Source organism: Diaphorina citri, unplaced genomic scaffold, assembly GCF_000475195.1.
Source record: "Diaphorina citri unplaced genomic scaffold, Diaci psyllid genome assembly version 1.1 scaffold597, whole genome shotgun sequence".
Taxonomy (NCBI): Eukaryota; Metazoa; Arthropoda; class Insecta; order Hemiptera; family Psyllidae; genus Diaphorina; species Diaphorina citri.
This window is the reverse complement of record NW_007378031.1, coordinates 82,924-109,968: the sequence shown is the minus strand read 5'-3', so window position 1 is coordinate 109,968 and position 27,045 is coordinate 82,924. Positions and strand designations below refer to the sequence as shown.

The following is a 27,045-nucleotide window of genomic DNA, read 5'->3' as shown; positions in this document are numbered from 1 at the left end:
AAAAAAGTAAATAAAAGCTCCTTACACGACCCATCTCATAGAACATAATGTTTATTATTGGTGGCCCTAGCCAATCCTTGTCACCCTAGGGTCCATTTTTGGCCTAAAAAAAACACTCCAACACCAACAACATACAAACAAACAAAAAAGTAAATAAAAGCTCCTTACTTGAATTTGTTTCCAGACAAGGTGGTGATGAAGATCTCGATTGTGTTTATGTTGATTTGTATTGCAATCACCACCACATCGGCCTCTCCATTATTCAATAACTGGCAGGAGAGTGCAGACAAATCGAAGATTCTCTCCGCTCGAATAAAAGGTTAAAATACACCGAAAACCGCCAAAAAGCGGTAAAATGCCGCCAAGAGTTGCACCGGTCTTAACCAAAAGTTTCGTGTCGCATCCTTTTCACATATGACAGCTACATACCAAATTTCAAGTCTCTAGCTCTTACCTAGATATTTTGTTTACAGACAGACACACACGGACCAATGGCTGAAACTTTGGATTTAGGCTCTAGGGACCTTAAATCGTGTTTTGGGACTAAAAATTGACCATCGAAAATTTGATCCGATTACATTACTTTCCTTCCTATAGGATAAAAAGAAAAGATGATAATTACCTATGGTTAATTAAATTCAAGTTTCCAACATGCATATTAGGTACATAGGTGTGATAGACCGTACACACTATAAAATTCAAAAACCTTGCAAACTAAATGTAACAAGGATTTTGAAATGTAAACAAAACAAAATACTCTTTTGGAGTAAGTAAAAGCATTGAGTATGACTTCTTAATAAATAAAATTGGAGAACCTTTTTAATTTTCAATGGAAACGTAGAAAAAGATATGACATTTTTTGAAAATAAGAAACAGCGAGAAGTTATACTATGAAAATAACGCGAAATTCGACTAAATTGTTGCATATTGCATACACAGAAACATGTACATGTATGTAGGTCTGTCTGTTACGGCACTGTTACTCTGATGGACCTTTTGTTGTCCTCTTTTCAGTGTATTGCAATCACCACCACATCGGCCTCTCCATTATTCAATAACTGGCAGGAGAGTGCAGACCTCAACAGTTGGAGTAATCCCTCCTTCAACAGTGGGAGTAAATACCTACTAGGGGAAAGCGCTAAAGAATTTTTCTATAAGAAGTTTGAGTTTGTTAAGAATTTGTTCAAGTACTTCGGTTCTTTGATAGATCAGTTTAAAGCATACAAATCGAAGATTCTCTCCGCTCGAATAAAAAAGCAGTCTGAAAGACAATTAAGGGAGGAAGGACTAGAGGCAGCTAAAAAGCCCCACATGAGATACAGAAGAGAAGACATCTCAAAGTTCAGGACTCGCCTCAACGGTCGAAGTGAATTCCTATTTGGAAGAGAACCTTTCTATACGAAGTTTTGGTTTGGCAAGAAGTTGCACAAGTTCTTCTCTCATATGAGAGTGGGGCTAAAAAGCCCCACATGAGATACAGAAGAGAAGACATCTCAAAGTTCAGGACTCGCCTCAACGGTCGAAGTGAATTCCTATTTGGAAAAGAACCTTTCTATACGAAGTTTTGGTTTGGCAAGAAGCTGCACAAGTTCTTCTCTGATATGAGAGTGGAGTATGGACGTTACAAATTGAGGAAAACCATCGATCGATTGAACAAGCAGAAGCTAAAAAGCCCCACATGAGATACAGAAGAGAAGACATCTCAAAGTTCAGGACTCGCCTCAACGGTTGGAGTGAATTCCTATTTGGAAAAGAACCTTTCTATACGAAGTTTTGGTTTGGCAAGAAGTTGCACAAGTTCTTCTCTCATATGAGAGTGGAGTATGGACGTTACAAATTGAGGAAAACCATCGATCGATTGAACAAGCAGAATGAAAAAAAATTAAGGGAGCACCCCACAAAAAAAACCCACACGATGGCCCCCACTTTCAAATATTATGAAGATGGAAAATTCGTAGGTTTCGTATCATTCACTCGACGCACAACTACTCAAAGGATACAATTTGATCCCTCCTATTTCCTCAACGGTCAGAGTGAATTCCCATTTGGAAAAGAACCCTTCTATACGAAGTTTTGGTTTGGCAAGAAGTTGTACAAGTTCTTCTTTCGTGTGAGAGTGGGGTATGAACGTTACAAATTGAAGAAACACTTCGATCGATTGTACAAGCAGAGTGAAAAAAAATTAAGGGAGCACCCCACAAAAAAAACCCACACGATGGCCCCCACTTTCAAATATTATGAAGATGGAAAATTCGTAGGTTTCGTATCATTCACTCGACGCACAACTACTCAAAGGATACAATTTGATCCCTCCTATTTCCTCAACGGTCAGAGTGAATTCCCATTTGGAAAAGAACCTTTCTATACGAAGTTTTGGTTTGGCAAGAGGTTGTACAAGTTCTTCTTTCGTGTGAGAGTGGGGTATGAACGTTACAAATTGAAGAAACACTTCGATCGATTGTACAAGCAGAGTGAAAAAAAATTAAGGGAGCACCCCACAAAAAAAACCCACACGATGGCCCCCACTTTCAAATATTATGAAGATGGAAAATTCGTAGGTTTCGTATCATTCACTCCAAGCACAACTACAGGACCCCGTCAAAGGATACAATTTGGAAAAGAACCTTTCTATACGAAGTTTTGGTTTGGCAAGAGGTTGTACAAGTTCTTCTTTCGTGTGAGAGTGGGGTATGAACGTTACAAATTGAAGAAACACTTCGATCGATTGTACAAGCAGAGTGAAAAAAAATTAAGGGAGCACCCCACAAAAAAAACCCACACGATGGCCCCCACTTTCAAATATTATGAAGATGGAAAATTCGTAGGTTTCGTATCATTCACTCCAAGCACAACTACAGGACCCCGTCAAAGGATACAATTTGGAAAAGAACCTTTCTATACGAAGTTTTGGTTTGGCAAGAAGTTGCACAAGTTCTTCTCTCGTGTGAGAGTGGAGAATGAACGTAACAAATTGAAGAAATCCATCGATCGATTGAACAAGCAGAATGAAAAACAATTAAGGGAGCACCCCCACACGATGGCCCACACTTTCAAGTATTATATAGATGGAAAATTAGTAGGTTTTGTATCATTCACTCGACGCACTACTACAGGACCCTATAAAACCGCAAAATTTTATCCTTTCAGCTTCAGTACACGATCTAATGTCATACATGTAGACTTTATTTGCATCCTCTTATTAAACAAATTGACTTATCTAGAATTAGGGTAAAGTGTTTATGGTGATGACTCATAGAATGTTCTGGAGGATTAAATTCGAGCACCAAAATGGACTCCGCTCAGTGCAGTGTAGGGACCCCAATCCCCTAAAATCATCGACGTGCATTCATGTTTCAACCTCAAGTACATAGCACCAAATTTCATGAAAATCGGACTAGGCAATCGCGAGTTATAGCGGTACAAACAAACATTCAAACACCTAAACAAAAAGCAAAACTGTCGAGTTAAATCATAGAAATCATTATCGTTTGGTCAATGAAGTCAAACAAGTACGGACTCACGACTAGGCCTTGATCTAATCCGACTTGAACTGGAATTTCCCCTGTCAGACACCCATACAATATTCCATATAAATGCGAAGTCAAACAAGTACGGACTCACGACTGGGCCTTGATCTAATCCGACTTGAACTGGAATTTCCCCTGTCAGACACCCATACAATATTACATATATATGCATACGAATGAAAAAAAAAAAAAAAAAAAAAAAAATCAAAATTAAATAATTCCTACCCGAAAACATAATCCCATGCGTCTGACGTCTGACACAAAGAGTATTTCCCTTTCGGAATCTGAAACTATTTCCCCTCTTCTGAAACTCATTTCCCCTCTTTTAAGGAAAAATACAAAATTTTGTTTAAACACTAGGTGGCGTGGTAGCGCGTGTACTAAACCATTTGAAGTCCAAGATGGCGTCTTATGGCAAGTCAAGGTTGGGACTTGTCACAAGAGGGGACATCGTATCAGATTCTGAAAGGAAACAGACTCTGATGTACTCACTCTGTGGTTGTGGTTATCTACCGGGTTGAGATGAGCTCGGACGAGGTGAGATAGGATATTGTTTCTACAGTTTGCATTGGAGTGGTAACTTACATCGATCGATTGAACAAGCAGAATGAAAAACAATTAAGGGAGCACCCCCACACGATGGCCCCCACTTTCAAGTATTATATAGATGGAAAATTAGTAGGTTTTGTATCATTCACTCGACGCACAACTACAGGACCCTATAAAACCGCAAAGGAGGTGAGATAGGATATTGTTTCTACAGTTTGCATTGGAGTGGTAACTTAACACATTGAACGCCATGAAGAGGTGAGATAGGATATTGTTTCTACAGTTTGCATTGGAGTGGTAACTTAACACATTGAACGCCATGAAAACCCTATAGGGTTCTCAGTGGATTTATATCTGGTACATGAGAACCTTATAGGGTTCTCACAGCATGTTATATCTGGTAAATGAGAACCCTATAGGGTTCTCAGGAGGTTGTTTTCGTTTCATACGTGAGGGACTCATAGGGTTCTCATTTCAATGCATTCCTTATGGGGAATATGTTGCTTTGGTACCAGACTACAACTTGGCATGCTTGGTTCGCAAATAGCATGTACAGGGTGTATGTGAGGGTGGTTCAAAATCTGGGGTAGTAAAAGAAGTAATTATTGGACAAAGTAGTAAGATATTTTGTATCTACATTATTTATTGTTTGCTTGAATCAAATAGGTACAACTAAATTTACCTACCTACTTCAAAGAATTTAAAGTAATGGAATTGCCTACAGCATACAAGGTCATCAAAGTTATCATTTTCTATGTGTATCATTATAACACGACAAGCACAGGAATTTAAAATACAACTAAATTTACCTACTTCAAAGAATGTAAAGTAATGGAATTGCCTACAGCATACAAGGTCATCAAAGTTATCATTTTCTATTTGTATCATTATAACACGACAAGCACAGGAATTTTTCACATCGGAAACATTTTGTTACTATTTTCTTGCAATGATCTTGTGCATACTTCCGATCATTTTCCCTGCCTACCTGAGAACCCTATAGGGTTCTCACACAAAAGCTGAAATGTAAATGTAAATGCAGTTTCTTTGTGTTATTATATCACAACTTTGGTGCTCACTGCAGCATTGTAGGATTTTTCCCAATATCTCAATAATCCTAACATCCAATGTTTACCTACCATGCTCGCACCGGTCGTATCTCAATAATCCTAACATCCAATGTTTACCTACCATGCTGGCACCGGTCGCTATGCGCATTTAAATGTCATAGCTAACAAGGTACTCGTATGTATCGGAGAACAAAATGGAGAAATCTAAATTCAAGTTCTGCTTCCCTGTATCACCACACCAAGTAAAAAAAATCTGGTGTGAACATCACACGACTTTCCTTATCCTATTGAATGATGCTTATTTGAGTGTTCTTTTACCCTAACTTTTACAATATCTCTAACCGTTTAGTCGGTATAGCTGAAAACCGCCAAAAAACGGTCAAAATCTGCCCAAAAGCGGTCAAATAGCGCCAACCGCAGCATCTATCTCAACCAAACGTTTTGTGTTGCATCCTTGTCACATTTGTAAACTAGGTACATACAAAATTTCAAGTCTCTAGCTCATACCGTTCCCGAGATATTGTTAAAATACACCGAAAACCGCCAAAAAGCGGTAAAATGCCGCCAAGAGTTGCACCGGTCTTAACCAAAAGTTTCGTGTCGCATCCTTTTCACATATGACAGCTACATACCAAATTTCAAGTCTCTAGCTCTTACCTAGATATTTTGTTTACAGACAGACACACACGGACCAATGGCTGAAACTTTGGATTTAGGCTCTAGGGACCTTAAATCGTGTTTTGGGACTAAAAATTGACCATCGAAAATTTGATCCGATTACATTACTTTCCTTCCTATAGGATAAAAAGAAAAGATGATAATTACCTATGGTTAATTAAATTCAAGTTTCCAACATGCATATTAGGTACATAGGTGTGATAGACCGTACACACTATAAAATTCAAAAACCTTGAAAAAAATAGGGAAAAAAAAAAAAAAAAAAAAAAAAAAAAAAAAAAAAAAAAAAAAAAAAAACACCCTTCAAGGACTCCTATTGCGATCATTTAACATTAAAAATTATCTGGTTTGCACTAGTTTCCATACAGAACAGAGTTTTGTCTCTCCTGAAAAAATTCATTTTTGGACAAATCCCCTATTGACAATGAGTGATTCAATTTTCCGACAGATTCAACCCAATACAAGAACACTGCCTAGCCAAAGATAAAATGTACCTATTATAAAAATATAAACACTATGTATAAACCATCTAAATCCAAAATAGGTTCTCTATCGTTGATCTTATGACACATGGTCTCTTCATCTTGTCTCCCACCAGGGGTGACATAGGCTATTTAAATTTGTCATATTCCATCCCGATTCAAAATGGCAGCACCTCAAAGTTATGACTTTTATGCCACGCTGATTTCATACAAAGGACGGGTCAACCACTAGTAAAGCTAGTGGTTTCCCCATCCGTGGCACAAGCTCTGCTTATACAGATGGGTATACCGTTTAAAGAAAAATGTATGTTCTGAGTCTTTTGTCAATCAAATATAAATGGAAACTTATTAAAAAAAAAGACTATTCATATAAAGGCGAGCGTCTTGACCATTACACCACCGAGGCAGGTGTATAATACTGCTCAAAGAAAACGCATATGATTCATTAATTGATTGACCCTCGGGGCCAATCAATTTTTTTTCTTTTTTAAGTTTAACTTTCGAGCAATCTGATTTTTAAAAATTAAAAAAAAAAAAAAAAAAAAAAGACATCCACTAATTTTCTATAGTTTTCATTCTTCAGTTGCACTAGTTCCAGAAGTGAGAAATGGATAGTGAAATGGACACATCCACCAATTATCTAATTTTTCAGTCTTCAATTACAGCAGTGAGGATTATTATTATTATTATTATTATTATTATTATTATTATTATTATTATTATTATTATTATTATTATTATTATTATTATTATTATTATTATTATTATTATTATTATTATTATTATTATTATTATTATTATTATTATTATTATTATTATTATTATTATTATTATTATTATTATTATTATTATTATTATTATTATTATTATTATTATTATTATTATTATTATTATTATTATTATTTTTTTTTAATCTGGTTTGAACATCACAATACCTTCTATTGCCTAGGTACATTACAGAGCTAAAAAAAATCACAAGTTCTGGTCTAGGAAATAAAAAAAGTTTAGAGAATTTGTTGTCGTTGTTGTTCTTGTTCTTTTTTTTCTATATCATCCATGACTAGTTGATTAGGTACCTAGTCCCACTTCTCATTCTGCCCGAACACTATCAATAATATTGACAATATTTCTATCATCACTATACTGAACTCTGTTCCTAATGAACTGAAGAATTCATTGAATAACAAAAATAAAATGAAGAAGGAATTACAAATATATTATTTAGAAAAACAACAATGAAATACTAACACAATCAAGTTAACAATTTTGTCTGAGAAGTACGCTGTCAACCCAGACTTTGGGTAGTCTGTCAATATATATATTATTATTATTTTTTTTTAAATAATTTTACGGAGAGTTGATTGTTTTATTGATTGATTTATGGGTTGATTCTCTCATATAAAATTCACGAAAAAAAGGGCCAAAAATAGCCTTTTAGGCCACACAAGGGCCGGCTGAAGACAAAAACGAACATGACATTTGGAAGGGTCATGCTGGGAATTTTCCTATCCCTAAAACTTTACAGAATTAAAAACTTTCGTTCAAAAGTTACGAGGGGGGGGGGCTGCCGCCATCTTACGTGAACCATACTGCATGCTAGGTACCGTGTCGATTATTTAACCCCAGTGCTTCTCAAAGTTGTTTCTACCGCTGCACACTTTTCAAGAGTCCTCTTTCCGCGACTTTGAGAAGCACTGATATACATAGATGTTGTTTACATGTGCGCTAAGCGATGTGGGGTCACCCCAGGTGGATTGTAATGGTAATAAAATTACTTTTTATTCAACAAAATAAAATAACTTACAATATTGAGAAAACAAAATAATATACATATAAAATATATATAAAAATAATAAATGTATATTTTCCTTTAGCTTGTTGGAATGCTTTATTATCGTGCTGTACCTCTCGATATAGAGTTGAACGTTAGAGTTTCGGAACCCAGTCACTCAATTGGCTTCCGGCGCCCAGTTGTGTAGATTCGAGATAAATGTGTTTACCTGTCAGTGATGTGCTTACAGAATTTAGATATAAGTGCAGCATCTATGCAAACCTTTCTGGAGTCCGTGCGACCATTACCAGGAAGACAACCTATGTTGCGCACAGTTCTTATTTTAATCAATTTGACTAAACTTTATTTACAATATAAATATGCACAAATGGTAACAAAAATTATGATGGAAGCAAGTTCTAGGACTTTAGGATAAAGTTCGTCTCGGTCGGGAATCGAACCTGTGACCTAGGGTGGCTTTTGATGATTTATATCGTGTTCTTGATATCAAAATGTTGTAATGATGACGAAAGAATTTCTTCACCTGATTTCTCGATGAAGATAATCTTTTCTTACACGTTGACATTAATTTTTCTGAACGCATTTTGTTATCAAAAGCTATTAAGTAATTTTGTTTTTCGTTATTAGGATAAAAGGACCCAAAAATTTCCTATTCAAAAGTTCAATCGTAAAGCAACTGCGATTGAACTTTTTTTCAAACGTGATATTGTCGATGATGAAAAAACAGATTTTAAATCTTTTGCGGTTTCCACCGGAAGATTTTCATCTCGAAAATCTCGTGATGGCATTGAAGATGTCTGAGACAATACTCAATCAGTGTGATTTTTTTTTTCTCTCCTACTGCCCTCCTGTAGGTACATAATTTTGAAACGCCAAAACACGATTTGTACTAAAGTATTTGAAAATTGAGACGATCATTTCGCGCCATTCCAAGTTTTTATATAAAATGAGATTTAGATCAGTGTTGTCCAACGTAGGTAAATATGGCCTTTTTTTAATTCGAAAATGCTAGAGTATGATGAGAATTGTTGTAAAAAATACACACGTTAGACTTATGATGTCTTGTGATTTCACATTCAACTCTGACTCCCATAGCTCTTCCTTGAATATTTTGACTTGAAAACTAAAGTCGAAAGAATGCTGCCGAGTATCGAATATAAGTTGCCCAAGGAAAAAAAAATCTATTCTGTAATACAATACATTGTACAGCCATATTTCAATGATGAAACGTCAATTCCTTGTGCAACGTTTGATATCACAATGATACCAACTTACCATATGTTCCTGAGAAATATGGCTGTTAAAAGACTTGTACATAATAATTTTTAATTTAATATTTACAGACAACCATTTATTAGTTGAAACATTAATTTACAATGAAAAAACAAAAAAGACAAATAATGAACATTAAAATTAAAACAAAAGGTAAACATAATTATTAGAGAATGCCTATCTAAACTGACTGAAAACCTATATCTATATACCTGGAACTATCATTTACCTATCTACATGTTATGGTGTTCTTCTCTGATATGAGAGTGGAGTATGGACGTTACCAATTGAGGAAAACCATCGATCGATTGAACAGGGAGGCAATGAAAAACAGACAGTAGACTAGCGTCTGGCTGTGGGACTCTAACCATTAAAACCTATACTATTACTATCACAGTTTCATTTGACTATTGCATATTGGAGTACATAATAGATACTATGGTATTGAATATTGACAGAGAATAATGAAAACAAACAAAAAAGTAAATAAAACATGTAACACAGACACTCCTTACTTGGATTTGTTCCCAGACAAGGTGGTGATGAAGATCTCAATTGTGTTTATGTCGATTTGTATTGCAATCACCACCACATCGGCCTCTCCATTATTCAATAACTGGCAGGAGAGTGCAGACCTCAACGGGTGGAGTGAACCCTCCGCATCTTTCGACAATGGGAATGAAATCTCCTCCTCCTTCTTCAACAAATGGAATGATGTCTCATTGGGAGGATTCGTCCCATCCTTTTTAGTGAAAGCTGGGCAAAATAAATTTCAAAGACAAATAAAAATGAAGATCAAAAGAAAATACAAGAATTGGCTGAAAAAATTAGCAACAGGAACTCTAAAATATTCTAAAGATACCTTGAAAAGACTATCTCCCGTAGTAACCGCTGAAATTGGAGGTGAAGAAGACGAATTTGGTAAACCAGCACCAGAACTTCGCAAGTTCCAAGTTTTTGAAGTTTAAACTATTATCTTCTAAATATTTCAAGTTTTCTTTTCAAGTGCGCCTTCTTCTATTTGCAAATTAAATCACGTGTAATAGCAGAATTCTAAATTTTCAAGACAGAAGCTTCTAACGTTGAGGAGTCAGAGTTCCAACTTGATAGACCAAGCACTCATGGAAAACATAAATAAAATCAAGGTGAAGTCATGTCCAAAGACAAAATGTCGAGGAAAACGTTATAAATATGATTTGATAAAGATCATCAATTAGAATATTGAAGGTCTGAAGAATGCCTGGTTTGCAAAAAGGAATACATACCTAGGAGAAGATAGACCAAGCACTCATGGAAAACATAAATAAAATCAAGGTGAAGTCATGTCCAAAGACAAAATGTCGAGGAAAACGTTATAAATATGCTTTGATAAAAGATCATCAACTAGAATATTGAAGGTCTGAAGAATGCCTGGTTTGCAAAAAGGAATACATACCTAGGAGAATAAATGAAAATGAATCAGTACTGTGACAAAACTACAAGGTACTCGTATGTATCGGAGAACAAAATGGAGAAATCTAAATTCAAGTTCTGCTTCCCTGTATCACCACACCAAGTAAAAAAAATCTGGTGTGAACATCACACGACTTTCCTTATCCTATTGAATGATGCTTATTTGAGTGTTCTTTTACCCTAACTTTTACAATATCTCTAACCGTTTAGTCGGTATAGCTGAAAACCACCAAAAAACGGTCGAAATCTGCCCAAAAGCGGCCAGGGGGGGGGGGGGGGCAAACAAACAAATCAAATGTTTCATTTTTACTTTCTAGTATTATTTTTCAAAGGTGCCTTTTTTAAGTGTAAAAAATAAAAAATAGTTCCTGATATTTTTTATAAATTTATATAATTTAGATATCCTTTGTAAATACTATGGTTAGGTAAATACTACATATTTAGGTACTCAAGTTATGTTAAACATCGGATACTTGGGTATAAAAGTCTCATTATCCCGACTCGGAGTTTCGTCTACCATGTTGTTGACATTCTTCCTTAAAATTTGAGAGCGAAATCGAATCCATCAAAATTTCATGGATTTACAACCAAACAGAAAGTAAAAATGGAGTGGCCGCCTCAATTAAAAAAAAAAAAACACCTCACCAGTTAAGGGTTAATTTTTAGGGACCTTCGAAAGAAAACAATATATGTAAAAAACACTAGCAAGGGAAACCCTACAGAAAATCCCTAATTCAATTTAATCACTGATTGTAAAAAGTGTATTAGTCCAAAAATGTTTTTTTTCTTCTTTTTTTTTTCTAGAAGATACAAAACACCGTTTTTAACATATGGCCTTGTTGCTTAGCGTGTAAATAAATAAACAAAACAAATATCAGATCTAAGGCAAATTTGGTCTGAATTAAACCCCGGTAAAACGCTGCCTGCAAGAAAGAAAAAGAAAAATTCCAATACGCAGAAAAACATTCATCAGAAGGATGTCCGATTGAAATCCCAACGAACACAACGAAAATATGACAATGAGTTAAAAAAAAAACAAAACGAAACTGCTTTCGCAAATGCTCACTTCCTACCTATTCGACCCATAAGACCAAGGCATATCCAAGATCGGGAATTCGTAAATATAGATAAACCTATGTACAAAAGTGGAGTACGCCCCCGTGTGCAAAGCGGCCAAGAGTCCCGCTACACACGACCACCAAGCAAGGGAAGAGCATTTACAAAAGGTTGAATGTGACTCCACCTTTAGCAACAAGTAATCCCAGACGATACACACCTTTGCAATTTGAGCCAGACAACGACACAGAAGAACAGCGCTACCTCAAACCCCAACAGCATTTCAGAAATTCCAAAAAACGGATACCAATTATAGGTACTACCTTTAACCCTTAAATGGTGAGGTGGGTTCTGATAGACTTCACGAAACTTTATTTTCGTCTTAGCGGCAACCCCATAACACTGAGATTTTTGTGGTTCCCAGTACCTTCAAGTTAGTGTGTTCTTGACCCTGCGAGGAGCATGTGTAAATAAATTAGGTACCTGATTTGTAGCAAACGTCTTCAAAGTTTAGGCGAAAAAAGATTTATACCTAGTATTTTTTTTTACTATTATTATCTTTTTTCTTTTTTTAAACTTAACTTTAGTGTGAGTGATACTAACTGTAGATAATCTGATTTTACCATGGGGGGGGGGGGGGGGGGAAAAAAAAAATCAAATGTTTCATTTTTTACTTTCTAGTATTATTTTTCAAAGGTGCCTTTTTTAAGTGTAAAAAATAAAAAATAGTTCCTGATATTTTTTATAAATTTATATAATTTAGAGATATCCTTTGTAAAATACTATGGTTAGGGTAAACTACTACATATTTAGGTACTCAAGTTATGTTAAACATCGGATACTTGGGTATAAAAGTCTCATTTAACCCGACTCGGAGTTTCGTCTACCATGTTGTTGACATTCTTCCTTAAAATTGAGAGCGAAATCGAATCCTCAAAATTTCATGGATTTACAACCAAATAGAAAGGTAAAAATGGGGTGGCCGCCTCAATTAAAAAAAAAAACACCTCACCAGGTTAAAGGGTTAATTTTTAGGGGGACCTTCGAAAAGAAAACAATATATGTAAAAACACTAGCAAGGGAAACCCTACAGGAAAATCCCTAATTCAATTTAATCACTGATTGTAAAAAGTGTATTAGTCAAAAATGTTTTTTTTTTTTTTTTTTAGGTGTGAGCAGACAAACACCGTTTTTAACATATGGCCTTGTTGCTTAGCCGTGTAAATAAAAACAAAAAAAAAAGGAGGTAAAAAAAAAAAAAAAAAAAAAAAAAAAAAAAAAAAAAAAAAAAAAAAACACCCTTCAAGGACTCCTATTGCGATCATTTAACATTAAAAATTATCTGGTTTGCACTAGTTTCCATACAGAACAGAGTTTTGTCTCTCCTGAAAAAATTCATTTTTGGACAAATCCCCTATTGACAATGAGTGATTCAATTTTCCGACAGATTCAACCCAATACAAGAACACTGCCTAGCCAAAGATAAAATGTACCTATTATAAAAATATAAACACTATGTATAAACCATCTAAATCCAAAATAGGTTCTCTATCGTTGATCTTATGACACATGGTCTCTTCATCTTGTCTCCCACCAGGACACCCCATCTTTATATCCCAGGAGACTCTCCTGAAATAAATCTTGAGCCTTGAGCGAGCCCCTCGGACACACATAGTTGTAGCTCGCATACAAGAACACTCACTTTTCAATTTTGCTACAAGGAATAGATGATTTCAAACTTTATACCGATGTATCTATGACTCGTTTCCGAAATACAGATGAAGAATATTCTGTGAACATCACATGACTTTCTATTAGGCACATACATACTGGTACAGTGTATTAATAAAATACAGATGAAGAATATTCTGTGAACATCACATGACTTTCTATTAGGCACATACATACTGGTACAGTGTATTAATAAAGTCTCCACCTCTTGATTTTTCAACGGGTGAATGAAGTTTAGAAACCCGCAATTCTGGGAATTGGGAATCATTCTTCATTGAGGTGTGGTTTATTTAAGGGTATGTAGGGACTTTTTCAGTTGGGGTCCCTGGCCCACTCAACTTTAAAATCTTAAACGAGAACCCTCTATTTCTGATACATCATATCAAACGGTTTAAAAACGCAGTACCTTTTTTTAAGACCTGGGTTGGACAAGATAGAGAAGGTCGGATCCGAAAACCAGGGCCGGAGTTATGGTCTATTTATTTTTAATTACTCCATGTTATTAGGGAAACACCAAAACTGCACGGTTCAATTTTGATCCTTGATGTGTGCTTCAAGTAAGTGTCACTAATGAATCTAACGATTCATATTTAAAGTAGGTAAGACTCTAAAATGAAATTTATAATTCCGGCCCTGATGGCCTCAGGTGATGAAACGAACTGTTTCCAAATTTAATTTTTTGGAATTTAAATTTCAATCTGAACTCCCACCAGGACACCCCATCTTTATATCCCAGGAGACTCTCCTGAAATAAATCTTGAGCCTTGAGCGAGCCCCTCGGACACACATAGGTAGTTGCCTCCCACCAGGACACCCCATCTTTATATCCCAGGAGACTCTCCTGAAATAAATCTTGAGCCTTGAGCGAGCCCCTCGGACACACATAGTTGTAGCTCGCATACAAGAACACTCACTTTTCAATTTTGCTACAAGGAATAGATGATTTCAAACTTTATACCGATGTATCTATGACTCGTTTCCGAAATACAGATGAAGAATATTCTGTGAACATCACATGACTTTCTATTAGGCACATACATACTGGTACAGTGTATTAATAAAGTCTCCACCTCTTGATTTTTCAACGGGTGAATGAAGTTTAGAAACCCGCAATTCTGGGAATTGGGAATCATTCTTCATTGAGGTGTGGTTTATTTAAGGGTATGTAGGGACTTTTTCAGTTGGGGTCCCTGGCCCACTCAACTTTAAAATCTTAAACGAGAACCCTCTATTTCTGATACATCATATCAAACGGTTTAAAAACGCAGTACCTTTTTTTAAGACCTGGGTTGGACAAGATAGAGAAGGTCGGATCCGAAAACCAGGGCCGGAGTTATGGTCTATTTATTTTTAATTACTCCATGTTATTAGGGAAACACCAAAACTGCACGGTTCAATTTTGATCCTTGATGTGTGCTTCAAGTAAGTGTCACTAATGAATCTAACGATTCATATTTAAAGTAGGTAAGACTCTAAAATGAAATTTATAATTCCGGCCCTGATGGCCTCAGGTGATGAAACGAACTGTTTCCAAATTTAATTTTTTGGAATTTAAATTTCAATCTGAACAATTTTAGTGGACTCTATAGGCGTATTTTTTTGCTAATAAAACGAATAAAACAAATAATTTCCATTTTTTCTATTTTTTTTTTTTTTTTTAACCAAATATTTTTTAGGGGTTTTTTTTTGGTAAAAAAACAAAAAAAAAAAAAAATTTCCCTTTTTTTTTTTTTTTTTTTTTTTTTTTTTTTAACCAAATATTTTTTTATTTTCTTCAGCTTATTCGATTTATTTACAAAAATATTTTTTCAAATATTTCGAATAGGATTTTTTATTTATTTGTCCGCCATGTTTTGGTTTTTTGAGCGGCAATTTTAATTTTATAATTAATTTATTATTCTTGAAATTTAAAATCTTGAAACTTGAATAGCCGTGTCAACACTTGTGTGAGATACAAATTAATTAATTACGTGATTTTCATGTATTGTAATTGTTAATATTCTTTTTTTTCTAACCAATCATTTTAAGTTTACTTGCTTATATTTACTTGCCAGCACACTCTTGCGGACTATTTAGTCGTAAGCTCCTTTTTGCTTTTTTTTATGACACAAATAAAGTGAATAGAAAAACCAAAAAAAATAAATTTTTTATTTGTTAAAATTTTTATGAACCAAAAAAAGTGAATAAAAAACCCAAAAAAAAAAATAAATTTTTTTTTTGTTAAAAAAAAAAAAAAAATACAGCTTATGGCTTATGTGAACCACAAATCACGGATCAAAACGAATTTCACATTTTTGGTGCTTCCCCTATTGGTGGAAGAACGTGCGAAAATGACAAATTAAATAGGCCATATCTCCTCTTGGCCCTGGTAGTAGGATTGAATTCAAATGTGTACCAAAATAATACGTCATAAGTATGAGGCTTTTGAAAAGATGTATTACAAATGTTAAGAGAAGCGGGAACTTTATGATGCTGACCTGCCATTTACATATGCTTTCATCCAGCCTACTAAGACACCCAGCCCATCGCATTTTTCTTCTATAACACGTTATAATATAACACGTTATAATTATCGCACTAGCACTTCTTCATTGGGAACCATACCTTATACGAGTTTTTACATAATGATCCACAATCCCTCTGGCTTATCATGTGGAAACTACTGAGTCTCTCGAGATTTGTTCCATGTATTGTCATAAAAGCATGTAAAAAAATAATACGCAACTTGGATTTGTTTGCAGACAAGGTGGTGATGAAGATATCAATTGTGTTTATGTTGAGTTGTATTGCAATCACCACCACATCGGCCTCTTTCAATAACTCGCAGAAGAGTGCAGCCTTCAACAATTGGAGTGATCCTTCATCCTCCTTCAATAAACAAAATATCATTAAAGGACGTAATAATTTGATTGAACCATTCACTGCACAGAAAAGATCAAGAAATACAAGAGATAGACGTTTTTTCTCTCACATCAAACCCGGAACGAAAAATCAAAAATCACCCGGTCTTGAGAAACGGAAAGAATTCTACCCTTCTAAACCCAAAGGTCGCAAGATACCCATACGAACAATTTTCAGAAAACAACAAGAATATATTCTCACGGATGCTGACCTCCCCATTAAACCCTTAGGAATAAATAGCGATCTCAAAAAACGGATCTTCATACATCAGAGCCAACCTCTTCGTTTTGTGACTAACAACCCCATGCAAGAACATACCTATATCAAAGATCGCATCCCCATACAACTAGGCCCACCTCCACCTTTCGCAAGAAATAACCCCAAGAATAACTTTAACATTTACAAAAGACGGGTTACCATATTTCAAGGGCCACCTCCAGATTTTATAACTGACAAACCAGTTCAACATACCCTTAAATATATAGGGCCTCCAACTTTTGAACCTGACAAACCTAGACAAAGATATAGCAACATCAAACCAGACAAACCCATACAAGAAGAAAATAACAATCAGAAAAAAAAGATCCCCATACAAATAAGGCCAATTCCAATTGTACCTAGGGAACCTGGACAAAGACATAGCAACATGCGAGAAGGAAATAACAATCAGAAAAAAAAGATCCCCATATATATAGGTCCAATTCCAACTTTTGAACCTGACGAACAAAGACAAAGACATTACAACACCAAACCAGACAAACCCATACAAGAAGAAAATAACAATCAGAAAAAAAAGATCCCCATACAAATAAGGCCAATTCCAATTGTACCTAGGGAACCTAGACAAAGACATAGCAACATGCGAGAAGGAAATAATCAGAAAAAAAAGATCCCCATATATATAGGTCCAATTCCAACTTTTGAACCTGACGAACCTAGACAAAGACATTACAACATCAAACCAGACAAACCCATACAAGAAGAAAATAACAATCAGAAAAAAAAGATCCCCATTCAAATAAGGCCAATTCCAATTGTACCTAGGGAACCTAGACAAAGACATAGCAACATGCGAGAAGAAAATAACAATCAGAAAAAAAAGATCCCCAAACCTGAGGAACCTAGACAAAGACATTACAACATCAAACCAGACAAACCCATACAAGAAGAAAATAACAATCACGAAAAACAGTTCAACATACAAAAAGGGCCACCCCCAACTTTTGCATCGAATGAACCCATTCAAGAAGAAAATATCAATCACAAAAAACAGATCCCCATACATATAGGGAAACCTCCACCTTTTGCAACAGACGACCAAGTATATGAAAATAGTAACTTTAAACCAAGCAAACATATACAAGAAGAATATAGGAATCACAGACAACGGATGCCCATACATATATCGAAATTTATACCTTTTACAACAGAAAGCCAAGTACAAGAAAATGGTAACATCAAAACACGCAACCCCATATATGAAAATAGTAACTCTAAACCAGGCAAACATATACAAGAAGAATATAGGAATCACAGACAACGGATGCCCATACATATATCGAAATTTATACCTTTTACAACAGAAAGCCAAGTACAAAAAAATGGTAACATCAAACCACGCAACCCCATATATGAAAATAGTAACTTTAAACCAAGCAAACAAGTGCAAGAAGAAAACAGAAATCACAAAAAACAGATCCCCATAAATGAAGAAAGTCAAGACAGGAATACCAAAAGACAAATCCCCATACAAGATTCCTCACCTTATAATCCTTCGGAAGACAAACACGTAAAAAAAAAATGGGAAATGGAGCGTGACCCGAGAATCCCCACCATTCCATCACGCTTCAAAAATTACACTTTGAATCGTGCGGGTTTTACAAAATTTGACAAAACAGAAGAATCAACTATTATAATGTGGGGACATTTCACTTCTGCGGATTTATCAAAATTCAACAAAACAGAAGCAAATAATATAAGGAACCCCGCACGATACAACCCACATTTCCAACGTGCGGGCTTTTCAAAATTCAACAAAACAGAAGCAATTAATATAAGGAACCCCGCACGAAACAACCCACATTTCCAACGTGCGGGTTTTTCAAAATTCAACAAAACAGAAGCAATTAATATAAGGAACCCCGCACGAAACAACCCACATTTCCAACGTGCGGGTTTTTCAAAATTCAACAAAACAGAAGCAATTAGTATAAGGAACCCCGCACGAAACAACCCACATTTCCAACGTGCGGGTTTTTCAAAATTCAACAAAACAGGAACAACTAAAAAACGTAGGCCCGCACAAAACTCCTCACGTTACCGTCGTGGGAACGTGCGGGTTTTTCAAAATTCAACAAAACAGAAGCAATTAATATAAGGAACCCCGCACGAAACAACCCACATTTCCAACGTGCGGGTTTTTCAAAATTCAACAAAACAGAAGCAATTAATATAAGGAACCCCGCACGAAACAACCCACATTTCCAACGTGCGGGTTTTTCAAAATTCAACAAAACAGAAGCAATTAATATAAGGAACCCCGCACGAAACAACCCACATTTCCAACGTGCGGGTTTTTCAAAATTCAACAAAACAGAAGCAATTAATATAAGGAACCCCGCACGAAACAACCCACATTTCCAACGTGCGGGTTTTTCAAAATTCAACAAAACAGAAGCAATTAATATAAGGAACCCCGCACGAAACAACCCACATTTCCAACGTGCGGGTTTTTCAAAATTCAACAAAACAGAAGCAATTAGTATAAGGAACCCCGCACAAAACTCCCCGTACTTAAAACGTGCGGGTTTTTCAATATTCAACAAAACAGGAACAACTAAAAAACGTAGGCCCGCACAAAACTCCTCACGTTACCGTCGTGGGGGTTTATCAGAATTCAACAATATAAAAGCAACAAGCATACAAAACCTCACACAAGTCACCATACCTTTCCATCGTGGGGGTTTATTTACTAATTTCGAACCTCTAGAATTAACTACAGAAGACACCATTCCTTACAATCTTCGAGGTTTATCAGAATTAAACAATATAAAAGCAACAAGCATACAAAACCTCACACAAAGCACCATACCTTTCCATCGTGGGGGTTTATTTACTAATGTGTTGATTTGTATTGCAATCACCACCACATCGGCCTCTCCATTATTCAATAACTGGCAGGAGAGTGTAGACCTCGACAGATGGAGTAACCCTTCCTCCTCCTTCAATAAACTAAATAAAGTTAAAGGAAACAATAAGTTGAATGCACAATTCGATGTACTGAATAGAAAAACAAGAGATATACATTCTTCTCCTCACTTAAAACCAGGGAAGAAAATTGAAAAATCACCCGTTCATGAGCAAAAATTGCACCCACATAAAGAAAAAATTCTTACGGAAGCTGACCTCCCTATTAAACCCATAGGAATAAAGAGCGATTTCATAAAGCGGATCTTCATACATGATGGCCCACCTCCCCCTTTCGCAACAAACAAGCCCGAGGACAACATTAGCAATTACAAAAAACAATTCAACATATATGAAGGCTCAACTCCATTTTTTGTAACGGATAACTCCATTATTACAGATACCAACATGAAACCAGAAGAATTGCAAACGAAGGCTAACAAAAGAATCCCGACCAACCTATCATCCTTTAGAAAATCTGAAAGACAACCACATAAAAAGACCATAACACAGAAACCTGCACAAAAATCGACACATTTCCATCGTGCGGGCCTTTCGAAACACAACAATATAAAAACAAGTAACAAACGGAACCCCGCACAAAAATCAGCAAATTTCCAAAGGGTGAATGATAAGTGGAAACGCTATCGTTGGACACGGCACCCCGACCTAGACTCTCAATACTCTCAGACTCGGGATTCTTTGAAAGACACCCGCATAAAAACAACTAGTACACGGAAATTCAAATCTTTAAAAACGTTTTATTTTTGTATTTCCTTCAATCCTCCCTAAAGTTGAACGAAATAAAGAGAAAACTGGGGCACGGTTCATCCATTGGTCACGTGAGCCTTATTCCATTGTCCCTCTTGCCCAAGCCATATTTCCATTACCCAATTTAGAGTTAGAGTTAGAAGAATATAAAACTGTAAAACGTACAGAAGGTAGGTTTTGGTCTTTTGGCTAATAGCTAATTTCAATCTGGAAAGGGAGAGGTAGAAATGAAAAAAAGTTAGAAAAAAACGTGATTTTTGGTGGATGTGTCATTGGTACCTTTCTGTCCTTTGCGAAGAATAACGTCTACCTCAGTATAACGAAATTGATTGAATTTTAACCTCAGTATAGAGAAGTGATCTTAAAAGCAAGTAGAATTACCTCAGTATAACGAAGTTACTCTGATTTTGACCTCAGTATAGGTACCTCAGTATAACGAAATTGATTGAATTTTAACCTCAGTATAGAGAAGTGATCTTAAAAGCAAGTAGAATTACCTCAGTATAACGAACTTACTCTGATTTTAACCTCGGTATAGCGAAGTGATCTTGAAACCGAGTAGAATTTTACCTCAGTACAACGAAGTTACTCTGACTTGGACCTCAGTATAGCGAAGTAAATCGATATAACGAGATTGTTTTGATGTTAACCTCGATATAACGGAAAATAGATATTACAAAAACCTCGATATAACGAAATTTTGGACATTTCCCTTGGACTTCATTATATCGAGGTTCCACTGTAGTTTCTTTGGGGGTGGACTTTTTTTTTTTTTTTTTTTTTTTTTTTTTCATAAATACTTCAATTAATACCTATGGTCATCTTTACCGCATGATTTCTCAGCAACGACTTAACGTCAACCTTTCAAAAAAAAATGAAATGAATAGAAAATGTTCTTTAGAAACTAAAACCACCAGAATTATAATATTTTTCGTTAAATTAGGAAAATCATAAACTAAAGGTCTCTTCAAAACCCCATGTATTCAAATGGAGATAAAACATATGTCCCCCTTAGTCTCCTACGTTGTTTGTAGTTCGGGTATCCTCAGAATATATACATATTTGGTAATTTGAAGTTGTCAGTCTATACAAATAAAAATTATGTTGAGAACATCACACGACTTTCTCTTTTTTACATAGAGACAAGGTGCTCCAGAATTTATGGTTTCATCCATCCTCCTAAGATGTCTAGCTATCTTTTTGCTTATATGATATTTTTCATAAAAGCTTGTAAAAAAGTAATGTCCAAATTGGATTTGTTTCCAGACAAGGTGGTGATGAAGATCTCGATTGTGTTTATGTTGATTTGTATTGCAATCACCACCACATCGGCCTCTCCATTATTCAATAACTGGCAGGAGAGTGTAGACCTCGACAGATGGAGTAACCCTTCCTCCTCCTTCAATAAACTAAATAAAGTTAAAGGAAACAATAAGTTGAATGCACAATTCGATGTACTGAATAGAAAAACAAGAGATATACATTCTTCTCCTCACTTAAAACCAGGGAAGAAAATTGAAAAATCACCCGTTCATGAGCAAAAATTGCACCCACATAAAGAAAAAATTCTTACGGAAGCTGACCTCCCTATTAAACCCATAGGAATAAAGAGCGATTTCATAAAGCGGATCTTCATACATGATGGCCCACCTCCCCCTTTCGCAACAAACAAGCCCGAGGACAACATTAGCAATTACAAAAAACAATTCAACATATATGAAGGCTCAACTCCATTTTTTGTAACGGATAACTCCATTATTACAGATACCAACATGAAACCAGAAGAATTGCAAACGAAGGCTAACAAAAGAATCCCGACCAACCTATCATCCTTTAGAAAATCTGAAAGACAACCACATAAAAAGACCATAACACAGAAACCTGCACAAAAATCGACACATTTCCATCGTGCGGGCCTTTCGAAACACAACAATATAAAAACAAGTAACAAACGGAACCCCGCACAAAAATCAGCAAATTTCCAAAGGGTGAATGATAAGTGGAAACGCTATCGTTGGACACGGCACCCCGACCTAGACTCTCAATACTCTCAGACTCGGGATTCTTTGAAAGACACCCGCATAAAAACAACTAGTACACGGAAACCCGCACAAAAATCGACACCTTCCCATCGTGCGGGCCTTTCGAAACACAACCGCATAAAAACAAGTAGCAAACGGAACCCCGCACAAAAAAACACACATTCCCATCGTGGGAGTCTTTCGAAACACAACCGCATAAAAACAACTACAGAACGGAAACCCGCACAAAAATCCCCATTTGAACATCCTTGGAATCCTCCGGACGACGACCACGGAGAAAAACTAATCCCCACCTTTCCATCACCTTTCGATTCGTCCGAGAGAGAAAAATATAGAAGACGGTGGCAAATCAAGCCCAACGAAAGAATCCTCACCTACCCATCACCTTTTGGAAAATCCGAAAGATACGAGACACAGAGAAAAATAGCGAACAGAACCACGCAAAAGACTCACCACCCTTAAATTGTGTGGATATTTCACAAGACAACCACATGGAAAAAAACTTGCACAGGGAACTATGCACAAAAAGCCCAAACTGCCAATGTTCCGACAGACATCCACATAGATGAAACTAGTAAACAGGGTCCAACACAAGAACTCTCGCCTTTCGTTTTTTTAGCCCGTCCTTCCTTTATTATTACGATAGTAGGTAAAAAGCATAAGGGACGGGCTATTGTATTCGCTTCGGTGTCGTCTGTCTGTTCCCATAGAAGGACTTATCCAAACCTAGTCGAACTATATATAAAATTAAAGGACTTTTTACCAGGAACACGAAAGTGGTGGTGCAAATTTTGTCCAGAGAACCAAAAAGGCCAAAAGAAAAACTGTCTTTTTTTTCACATTTTCTCACACAAATGAGAATGAGCTCTGATCTTGAAATTTGTCGCGACGACCTATGAACTCAAAGCGAGAAAGTTTTAGATAACACTTCAGTTGATCATTTAAGACCGGTTTTAGCGTCACCTATGTTAAGCTACGCCGAGCAAGGCCAATAAATAGATGGGTGACTTGAATAAAGGGCTCTAGTGTTGATTTTGAATCATTACATGAAAGTAAAATCAAAAATTAAATCTGCCTTTTTGGTTCTCCTTATCAAGTTAAAAATTAAATCAATAATAAAAATAAACTGAATATTAAACAAATTAGGTAGGTACATAGGTACTGATTTTCTTTAACCACGATTGAATAAACTACGGACTAAAAAATTCCCGGAGGGACGGGCCCAGCTTGTTGCACTAAGACATCCAGCCCATCTCAATCTTTTTGATTAGATGATATTTTTCATAAAAGCATGTAAGTAATACCCTACTTGCATTTGTTTCCAGACAAGGTGGTGATGAAGGTCTCAATTGTGTTTTTGTTGAGTTATATTGCGATCACTACATGGGCTTCTCCGTTATTCAGTAACTGGCAGAAGAGTGCAGACTTCAACAGTTGGAGTAAATCCTCGTCCTTCAACAACATTTGGAGTAATCCTTCCTCCTCCTTGAATGAACTAAATATATTTAAAGCAAATAATAATTTGAATGCACGATTAGATGTACTGAATAGTGTAAGAAAAACAAGAGATATACATGGTTTTTTTCGTTCAAAACCATCGAAGAAAAATAGAAAATCACCCGGTCGTGAGGAAAGATTCCGTACACATAAAACCAAATTTCCCAAGGACCTCCCCATACGACCTATACTAACAAAAGAAGAAGATGAATTTTTTCTCACGGATGCTGACCTTCCCATACGACCTTTAGGAATACATGATACCGGAATGAAAAAACGGATCTTTATACATGAGTGCAAACCTCCCCGTTTTGCTACACGCAATCCCAAACACAACGTCAGCATTCACAAAAAACAGATCCTCATACATGAAGGCCCACCTCCAACTTTTGTCACGAAAGAAGAAGATGAATTTTTTCTCACGGATGCTGACCTTCCCATACGACCTTTAGGAATACATGATACCGGAATGAAAAAACGGATCTTCATACATGAGTGCAAACCTCCCCGTTTTGCTACACGCAATCCCAAACAGAACGTTAGCATTCACAAAAAACAGATCCTCATACATGAAGGCCCACCTCCAACTTTTGTCACGGACAAACCCATGCAAAGACATAGCAACATCAAACCACCCCACTCCACACACGAAGAAAATAGCGAACCAAAAAATAAAATCCCCATACATGAAGGCCTAACTTCAACTTTTGCCACGGACAAACCCATGCAAAGTTATAGCAACACCAAACCAGCCTACTCCACACACGAAGAAAATAGCCATCCAAAAAATAAAATCCCCATACATAAAGGCCTAGCTTCAACTTTTGCCACGGACAAACCCATGCAAAGACATAGCAACACCAAAACACCCCACTCCACACACGAAGAAAATAGCGAACCAAAAAATAAAATCCCCATACATGAAGGCCTAACTTCAACTTTTGCCACGGACAAACCCATGCAAAGATATAGCAACACCAAACCACCCTACTCCACACACGAAGAAAATAGCCATCCAAAAAATAAAATCCCCATACATAGAGGCCCACCTCCAACTTTTGCCAAGGACAAACCCATACATGAAAATAGCAACTACAAACCACGCAACATACATGAAGAATATCAAGACAGGAATACCAAGAAACGAATCCCCATACAAGATTCCCCACCTTATAATCCTTCGGAAGACAAAAACACGTAGATAAAACATGGCAAACGGAACGTGACCCGAAAATTACCACTATTACATCAGGCTTCGATTCCTCCAAAAGACAACCACATAAAAAAAAAACTAGCACACAAAAACCCCAAGCTTTCAATTCATCCGCATAGAGAAAACAAGTAAACGGGGCCCAATACATGAACCCTCCCTTTCAATTTTTCCAACCAAGATGAATAGTTTTCGACATACAGGTAAATAATATGTTGAGAACATCACACGATATTTTATTGTTTCATAAAGGCAAGGTGCTCCAGAATTTATGCTTTCATCCATCTTACTGAGATGTCTAAAACATCTCAATCGCATTGTTTAATTAGATGATACTCGTATTTTTCATAAAAGCATGTAAAAAAGTAATGTCCAACTTGGATTTGTTCCCAGACAAGGTGGTGATGAAGATCTCAATTGTGTTTATGTTGAGTTGTATTGCAATCACCACCACATCGGCCTCTCCATTATTCAATAACTGGCAGGAGAGTGCAGACCTCAACAGTTGGAGTAATCCCTCCTCTTCCTTCAATAAACCAAATACAGTTAAAGAAAATAATGATTTGAATGCACGATGCAATGTATTGAATGGAATAAGAAAAACAAGAGATATACATGATATACATGTTTTTTCTCGTTCAAAACACAAGAACATAGATAAAAAAATACTCGGTCATGAGGAAAGATTCCATACACTTAAACAAAAAGTTCTTTCGGAAGATGACCTCCCTATTAGACCAATAGGACCCATACACACACATATACCCAAGGAGAATGAGCTACCAATAAAACCCATCCCCATCCAAACACATGATCCCAACGAGAATGATCTGCCCATACGACCTATCCCAATTCAACCCCATATACCCAAGGAGATGATGATGATCATAGATGATGATCCAGAGACAACGACGACAGAAGACCCCATATCAAGACTTGATGGTGATCCCAACGAGAATGATCTGCCCATACGACCTATCCCAATTCAACCCCATATACCCAAGGAGATGATGATGATCATAGATGATGATGCAGAGACAACGACGACAGAAGACCCCATATCAAGACTTGATTCCGTGTTAAAGACTATAAGAAAAAATCAGATAGGGAAATCTAGCACACAAGACGCCTTAGAAATACTTCAAAAGGTGTCTAAAAATATTGCCTCACGTACAAAGGAACTTCGATATAACGAACCTCGACACGGCGAAATCCACGATATAACGAGGAAAAGTCGATTTCCCTTCCCTTCTGCAGAGGGAAAAAACTCAATATAGCGAGGTAAAAAGAATAGGTACAACGAAGTAGTTTGGGGCTCGGGCCCGAGAAATTTACCTCAGTAACATAATACCTTTCCATCGTGGGGGTTTATTTACTAATTTCAAACCTCTAGAATTAACTACAGAAGACACCATTCCTTACAATCTTCGCGGTTTATCAGAATTAAACAATATAAAAGCAACAAGCATACAAAACCTCACACAAGACAAAGTACCTTTCCATCGTGGGGGTTTATCAAAGTTAGAAGCAACTAGCATAGGTACAAAGCCCCACACAAGAAGCCATTAGTATACGGAACCCCGCACGAGAATCCTCCCGACATTTCCATCGTGCGGGTTTTTCAAAATTCAACAAAACAAAAACAACTAGCACACGGAACCCCACACAAAAACCCTAATCTTTCAATTTTGCAATCAAGATGAACAGTTTTGAAAATAGACTGCCTTACTTTACCTCAGTACAACGAAGTTACTCTGACTTGGACCTCAGTATAGCGAAGTAAATCGATATAACGAGATTGTTTTGATGTTAACCTCGATATAACGGAA

At 36.4% G+C, this 27,045-nt stretch overlaps 3 protein-coding genes and 3 long non-coding RNA genes across 10 annotated transcripts in view; 3 read left to right on the top strand and 3 right to left on the bottom strand.

The window, feature by feature from the left end:
* The window catches only part of LOC108252544, a 42,977-nt gene extending 17,003 nt beyond the window's left edge, over positions 1 to 25,974 (top strand). Inside the window, exons 2-3 of one of the 2 annotated variants that reach the window (XM_026824461.1) lie at positions 23,835 to 24,212; positions 24,414 to 25,974. In XM_026824461.1, coding sequence (XP_026680262.1) covers positions 23,846 to 24,212; positions 24,414 to 25,207 — 1,161 coding nt within the window. In that variant the 5' untranslated portion in view covers positions 23,835 to 23,845 and the 3' untranslated portion in view covers positions 25,208 to 25,974. Of the gene's footprint in view, positions 1 to 23,834; positions 24,213 to 24,410 lie in introns of both variants that reach the window. The other variant, XM_026824460.1, reaches the window with a different exon arrangement.
* LOC108252545 lies at positions 45 to 23,162 on the top strand. Of its 2 annotated transcripts, XM_017444566.2 has the most exons (3): positions 45 to 245; positions 19,660 to 20,436; positions 22,572 to 23,162. In XM_017444566.2, the coding sequence occupies exons 1-3, from the start codon at positions 196 to 198 to the stop codon at positions 22,969 to 22,971; spliced, it is 1,227 nt and encodes a 408-aa protein (XP_017300055.2). In that variant the 5' UTR covers positions 45 to 195; the 3' UTR covers positions 22,972 to 23,162. The 2 variants fall into 2 exon arrangements, with proteins under 2 accessions (XP_017300055.2, XP_026680259.1); XM_026824458.1 differs by lacking the exons at positions 45 to 245; positions 19,660 to 20,436 and adding an exon at positions 9,738 to 9,906 and having other exon boundaries at positions 21,739 to 23,162.
* Positions 2,123 to 3,179, bottom strand: LOC113467940. Its single transcript, XR_003391846.1, has 2 exons — positions 2,625 to 3,179; positions 2,123 to 2,357 (listed from the first exon to the last, which is right to left on the bottom strand). It is a non-coding gene; the product is annotated as an uncharacterized LOC113467940 (long non-coding RNA).
* Positions 9,828 to 11,043, bottom strand: LOC113467941. The gene is made up of 2 exons (XR_003391847.1): positions 10,806 to 11,043; positions 9,828 to 10,635 (listed from the first exon to the last, which is right to left on the bottom strand). It is a non-coding gene; the product is annotated as an uncharacterized LOC113467941 (long non-coding RNA).
* Positions 19,459 to 26,935, bottom strand: LOC113467939. The gene is made up of 2 exons (XR_003391844.1): positions 26,568 to 26,935; positions 19,459 to 19,601 (listed from the first exon to the last, which is right to left on the bottom strand). It is a non-coding gene; the product is annotated as an uncharacterized LOC113467939 (long non-coding RNA).
* LOC103510411 lies at positions 24,487 to 26,558 on the top strand. Of its 3 annotated transcripts, XM_026824462.1 has the most exons (3): positions 25,383 to 25,419; positions 25,610 to 26,046; positions 26,179 to 26,558. In XM_026824462.1, the coding sequence occupies exons 1-3, from the start codon at positions 25,398 to 25,400 to the stop codon at positions 26,491 to 26,493; spliced, it is 774 nt and encodes a 257-aa protein (XP_026680263.1). In that variant the 5' UTR covers positions 25,383 to 25,397; the 3' UTR covers positions 26,494 to 26,558. The 3 variants fall into 3 exon arrangements, with proteins under 3 accessions (XP_017300050.1, XP_017300049.1, XP_026680263.1); XM_017444561.2 differs by having other exon boundaries at positions 24,487 to 26,091; positions 26,224 to 26,558; XM_017444560.2 differs by having other exon boundaries at positions 24,498 to 26,046.
* Positions 26,936 to 27,045: the final 110 nt, after the last annotated feature.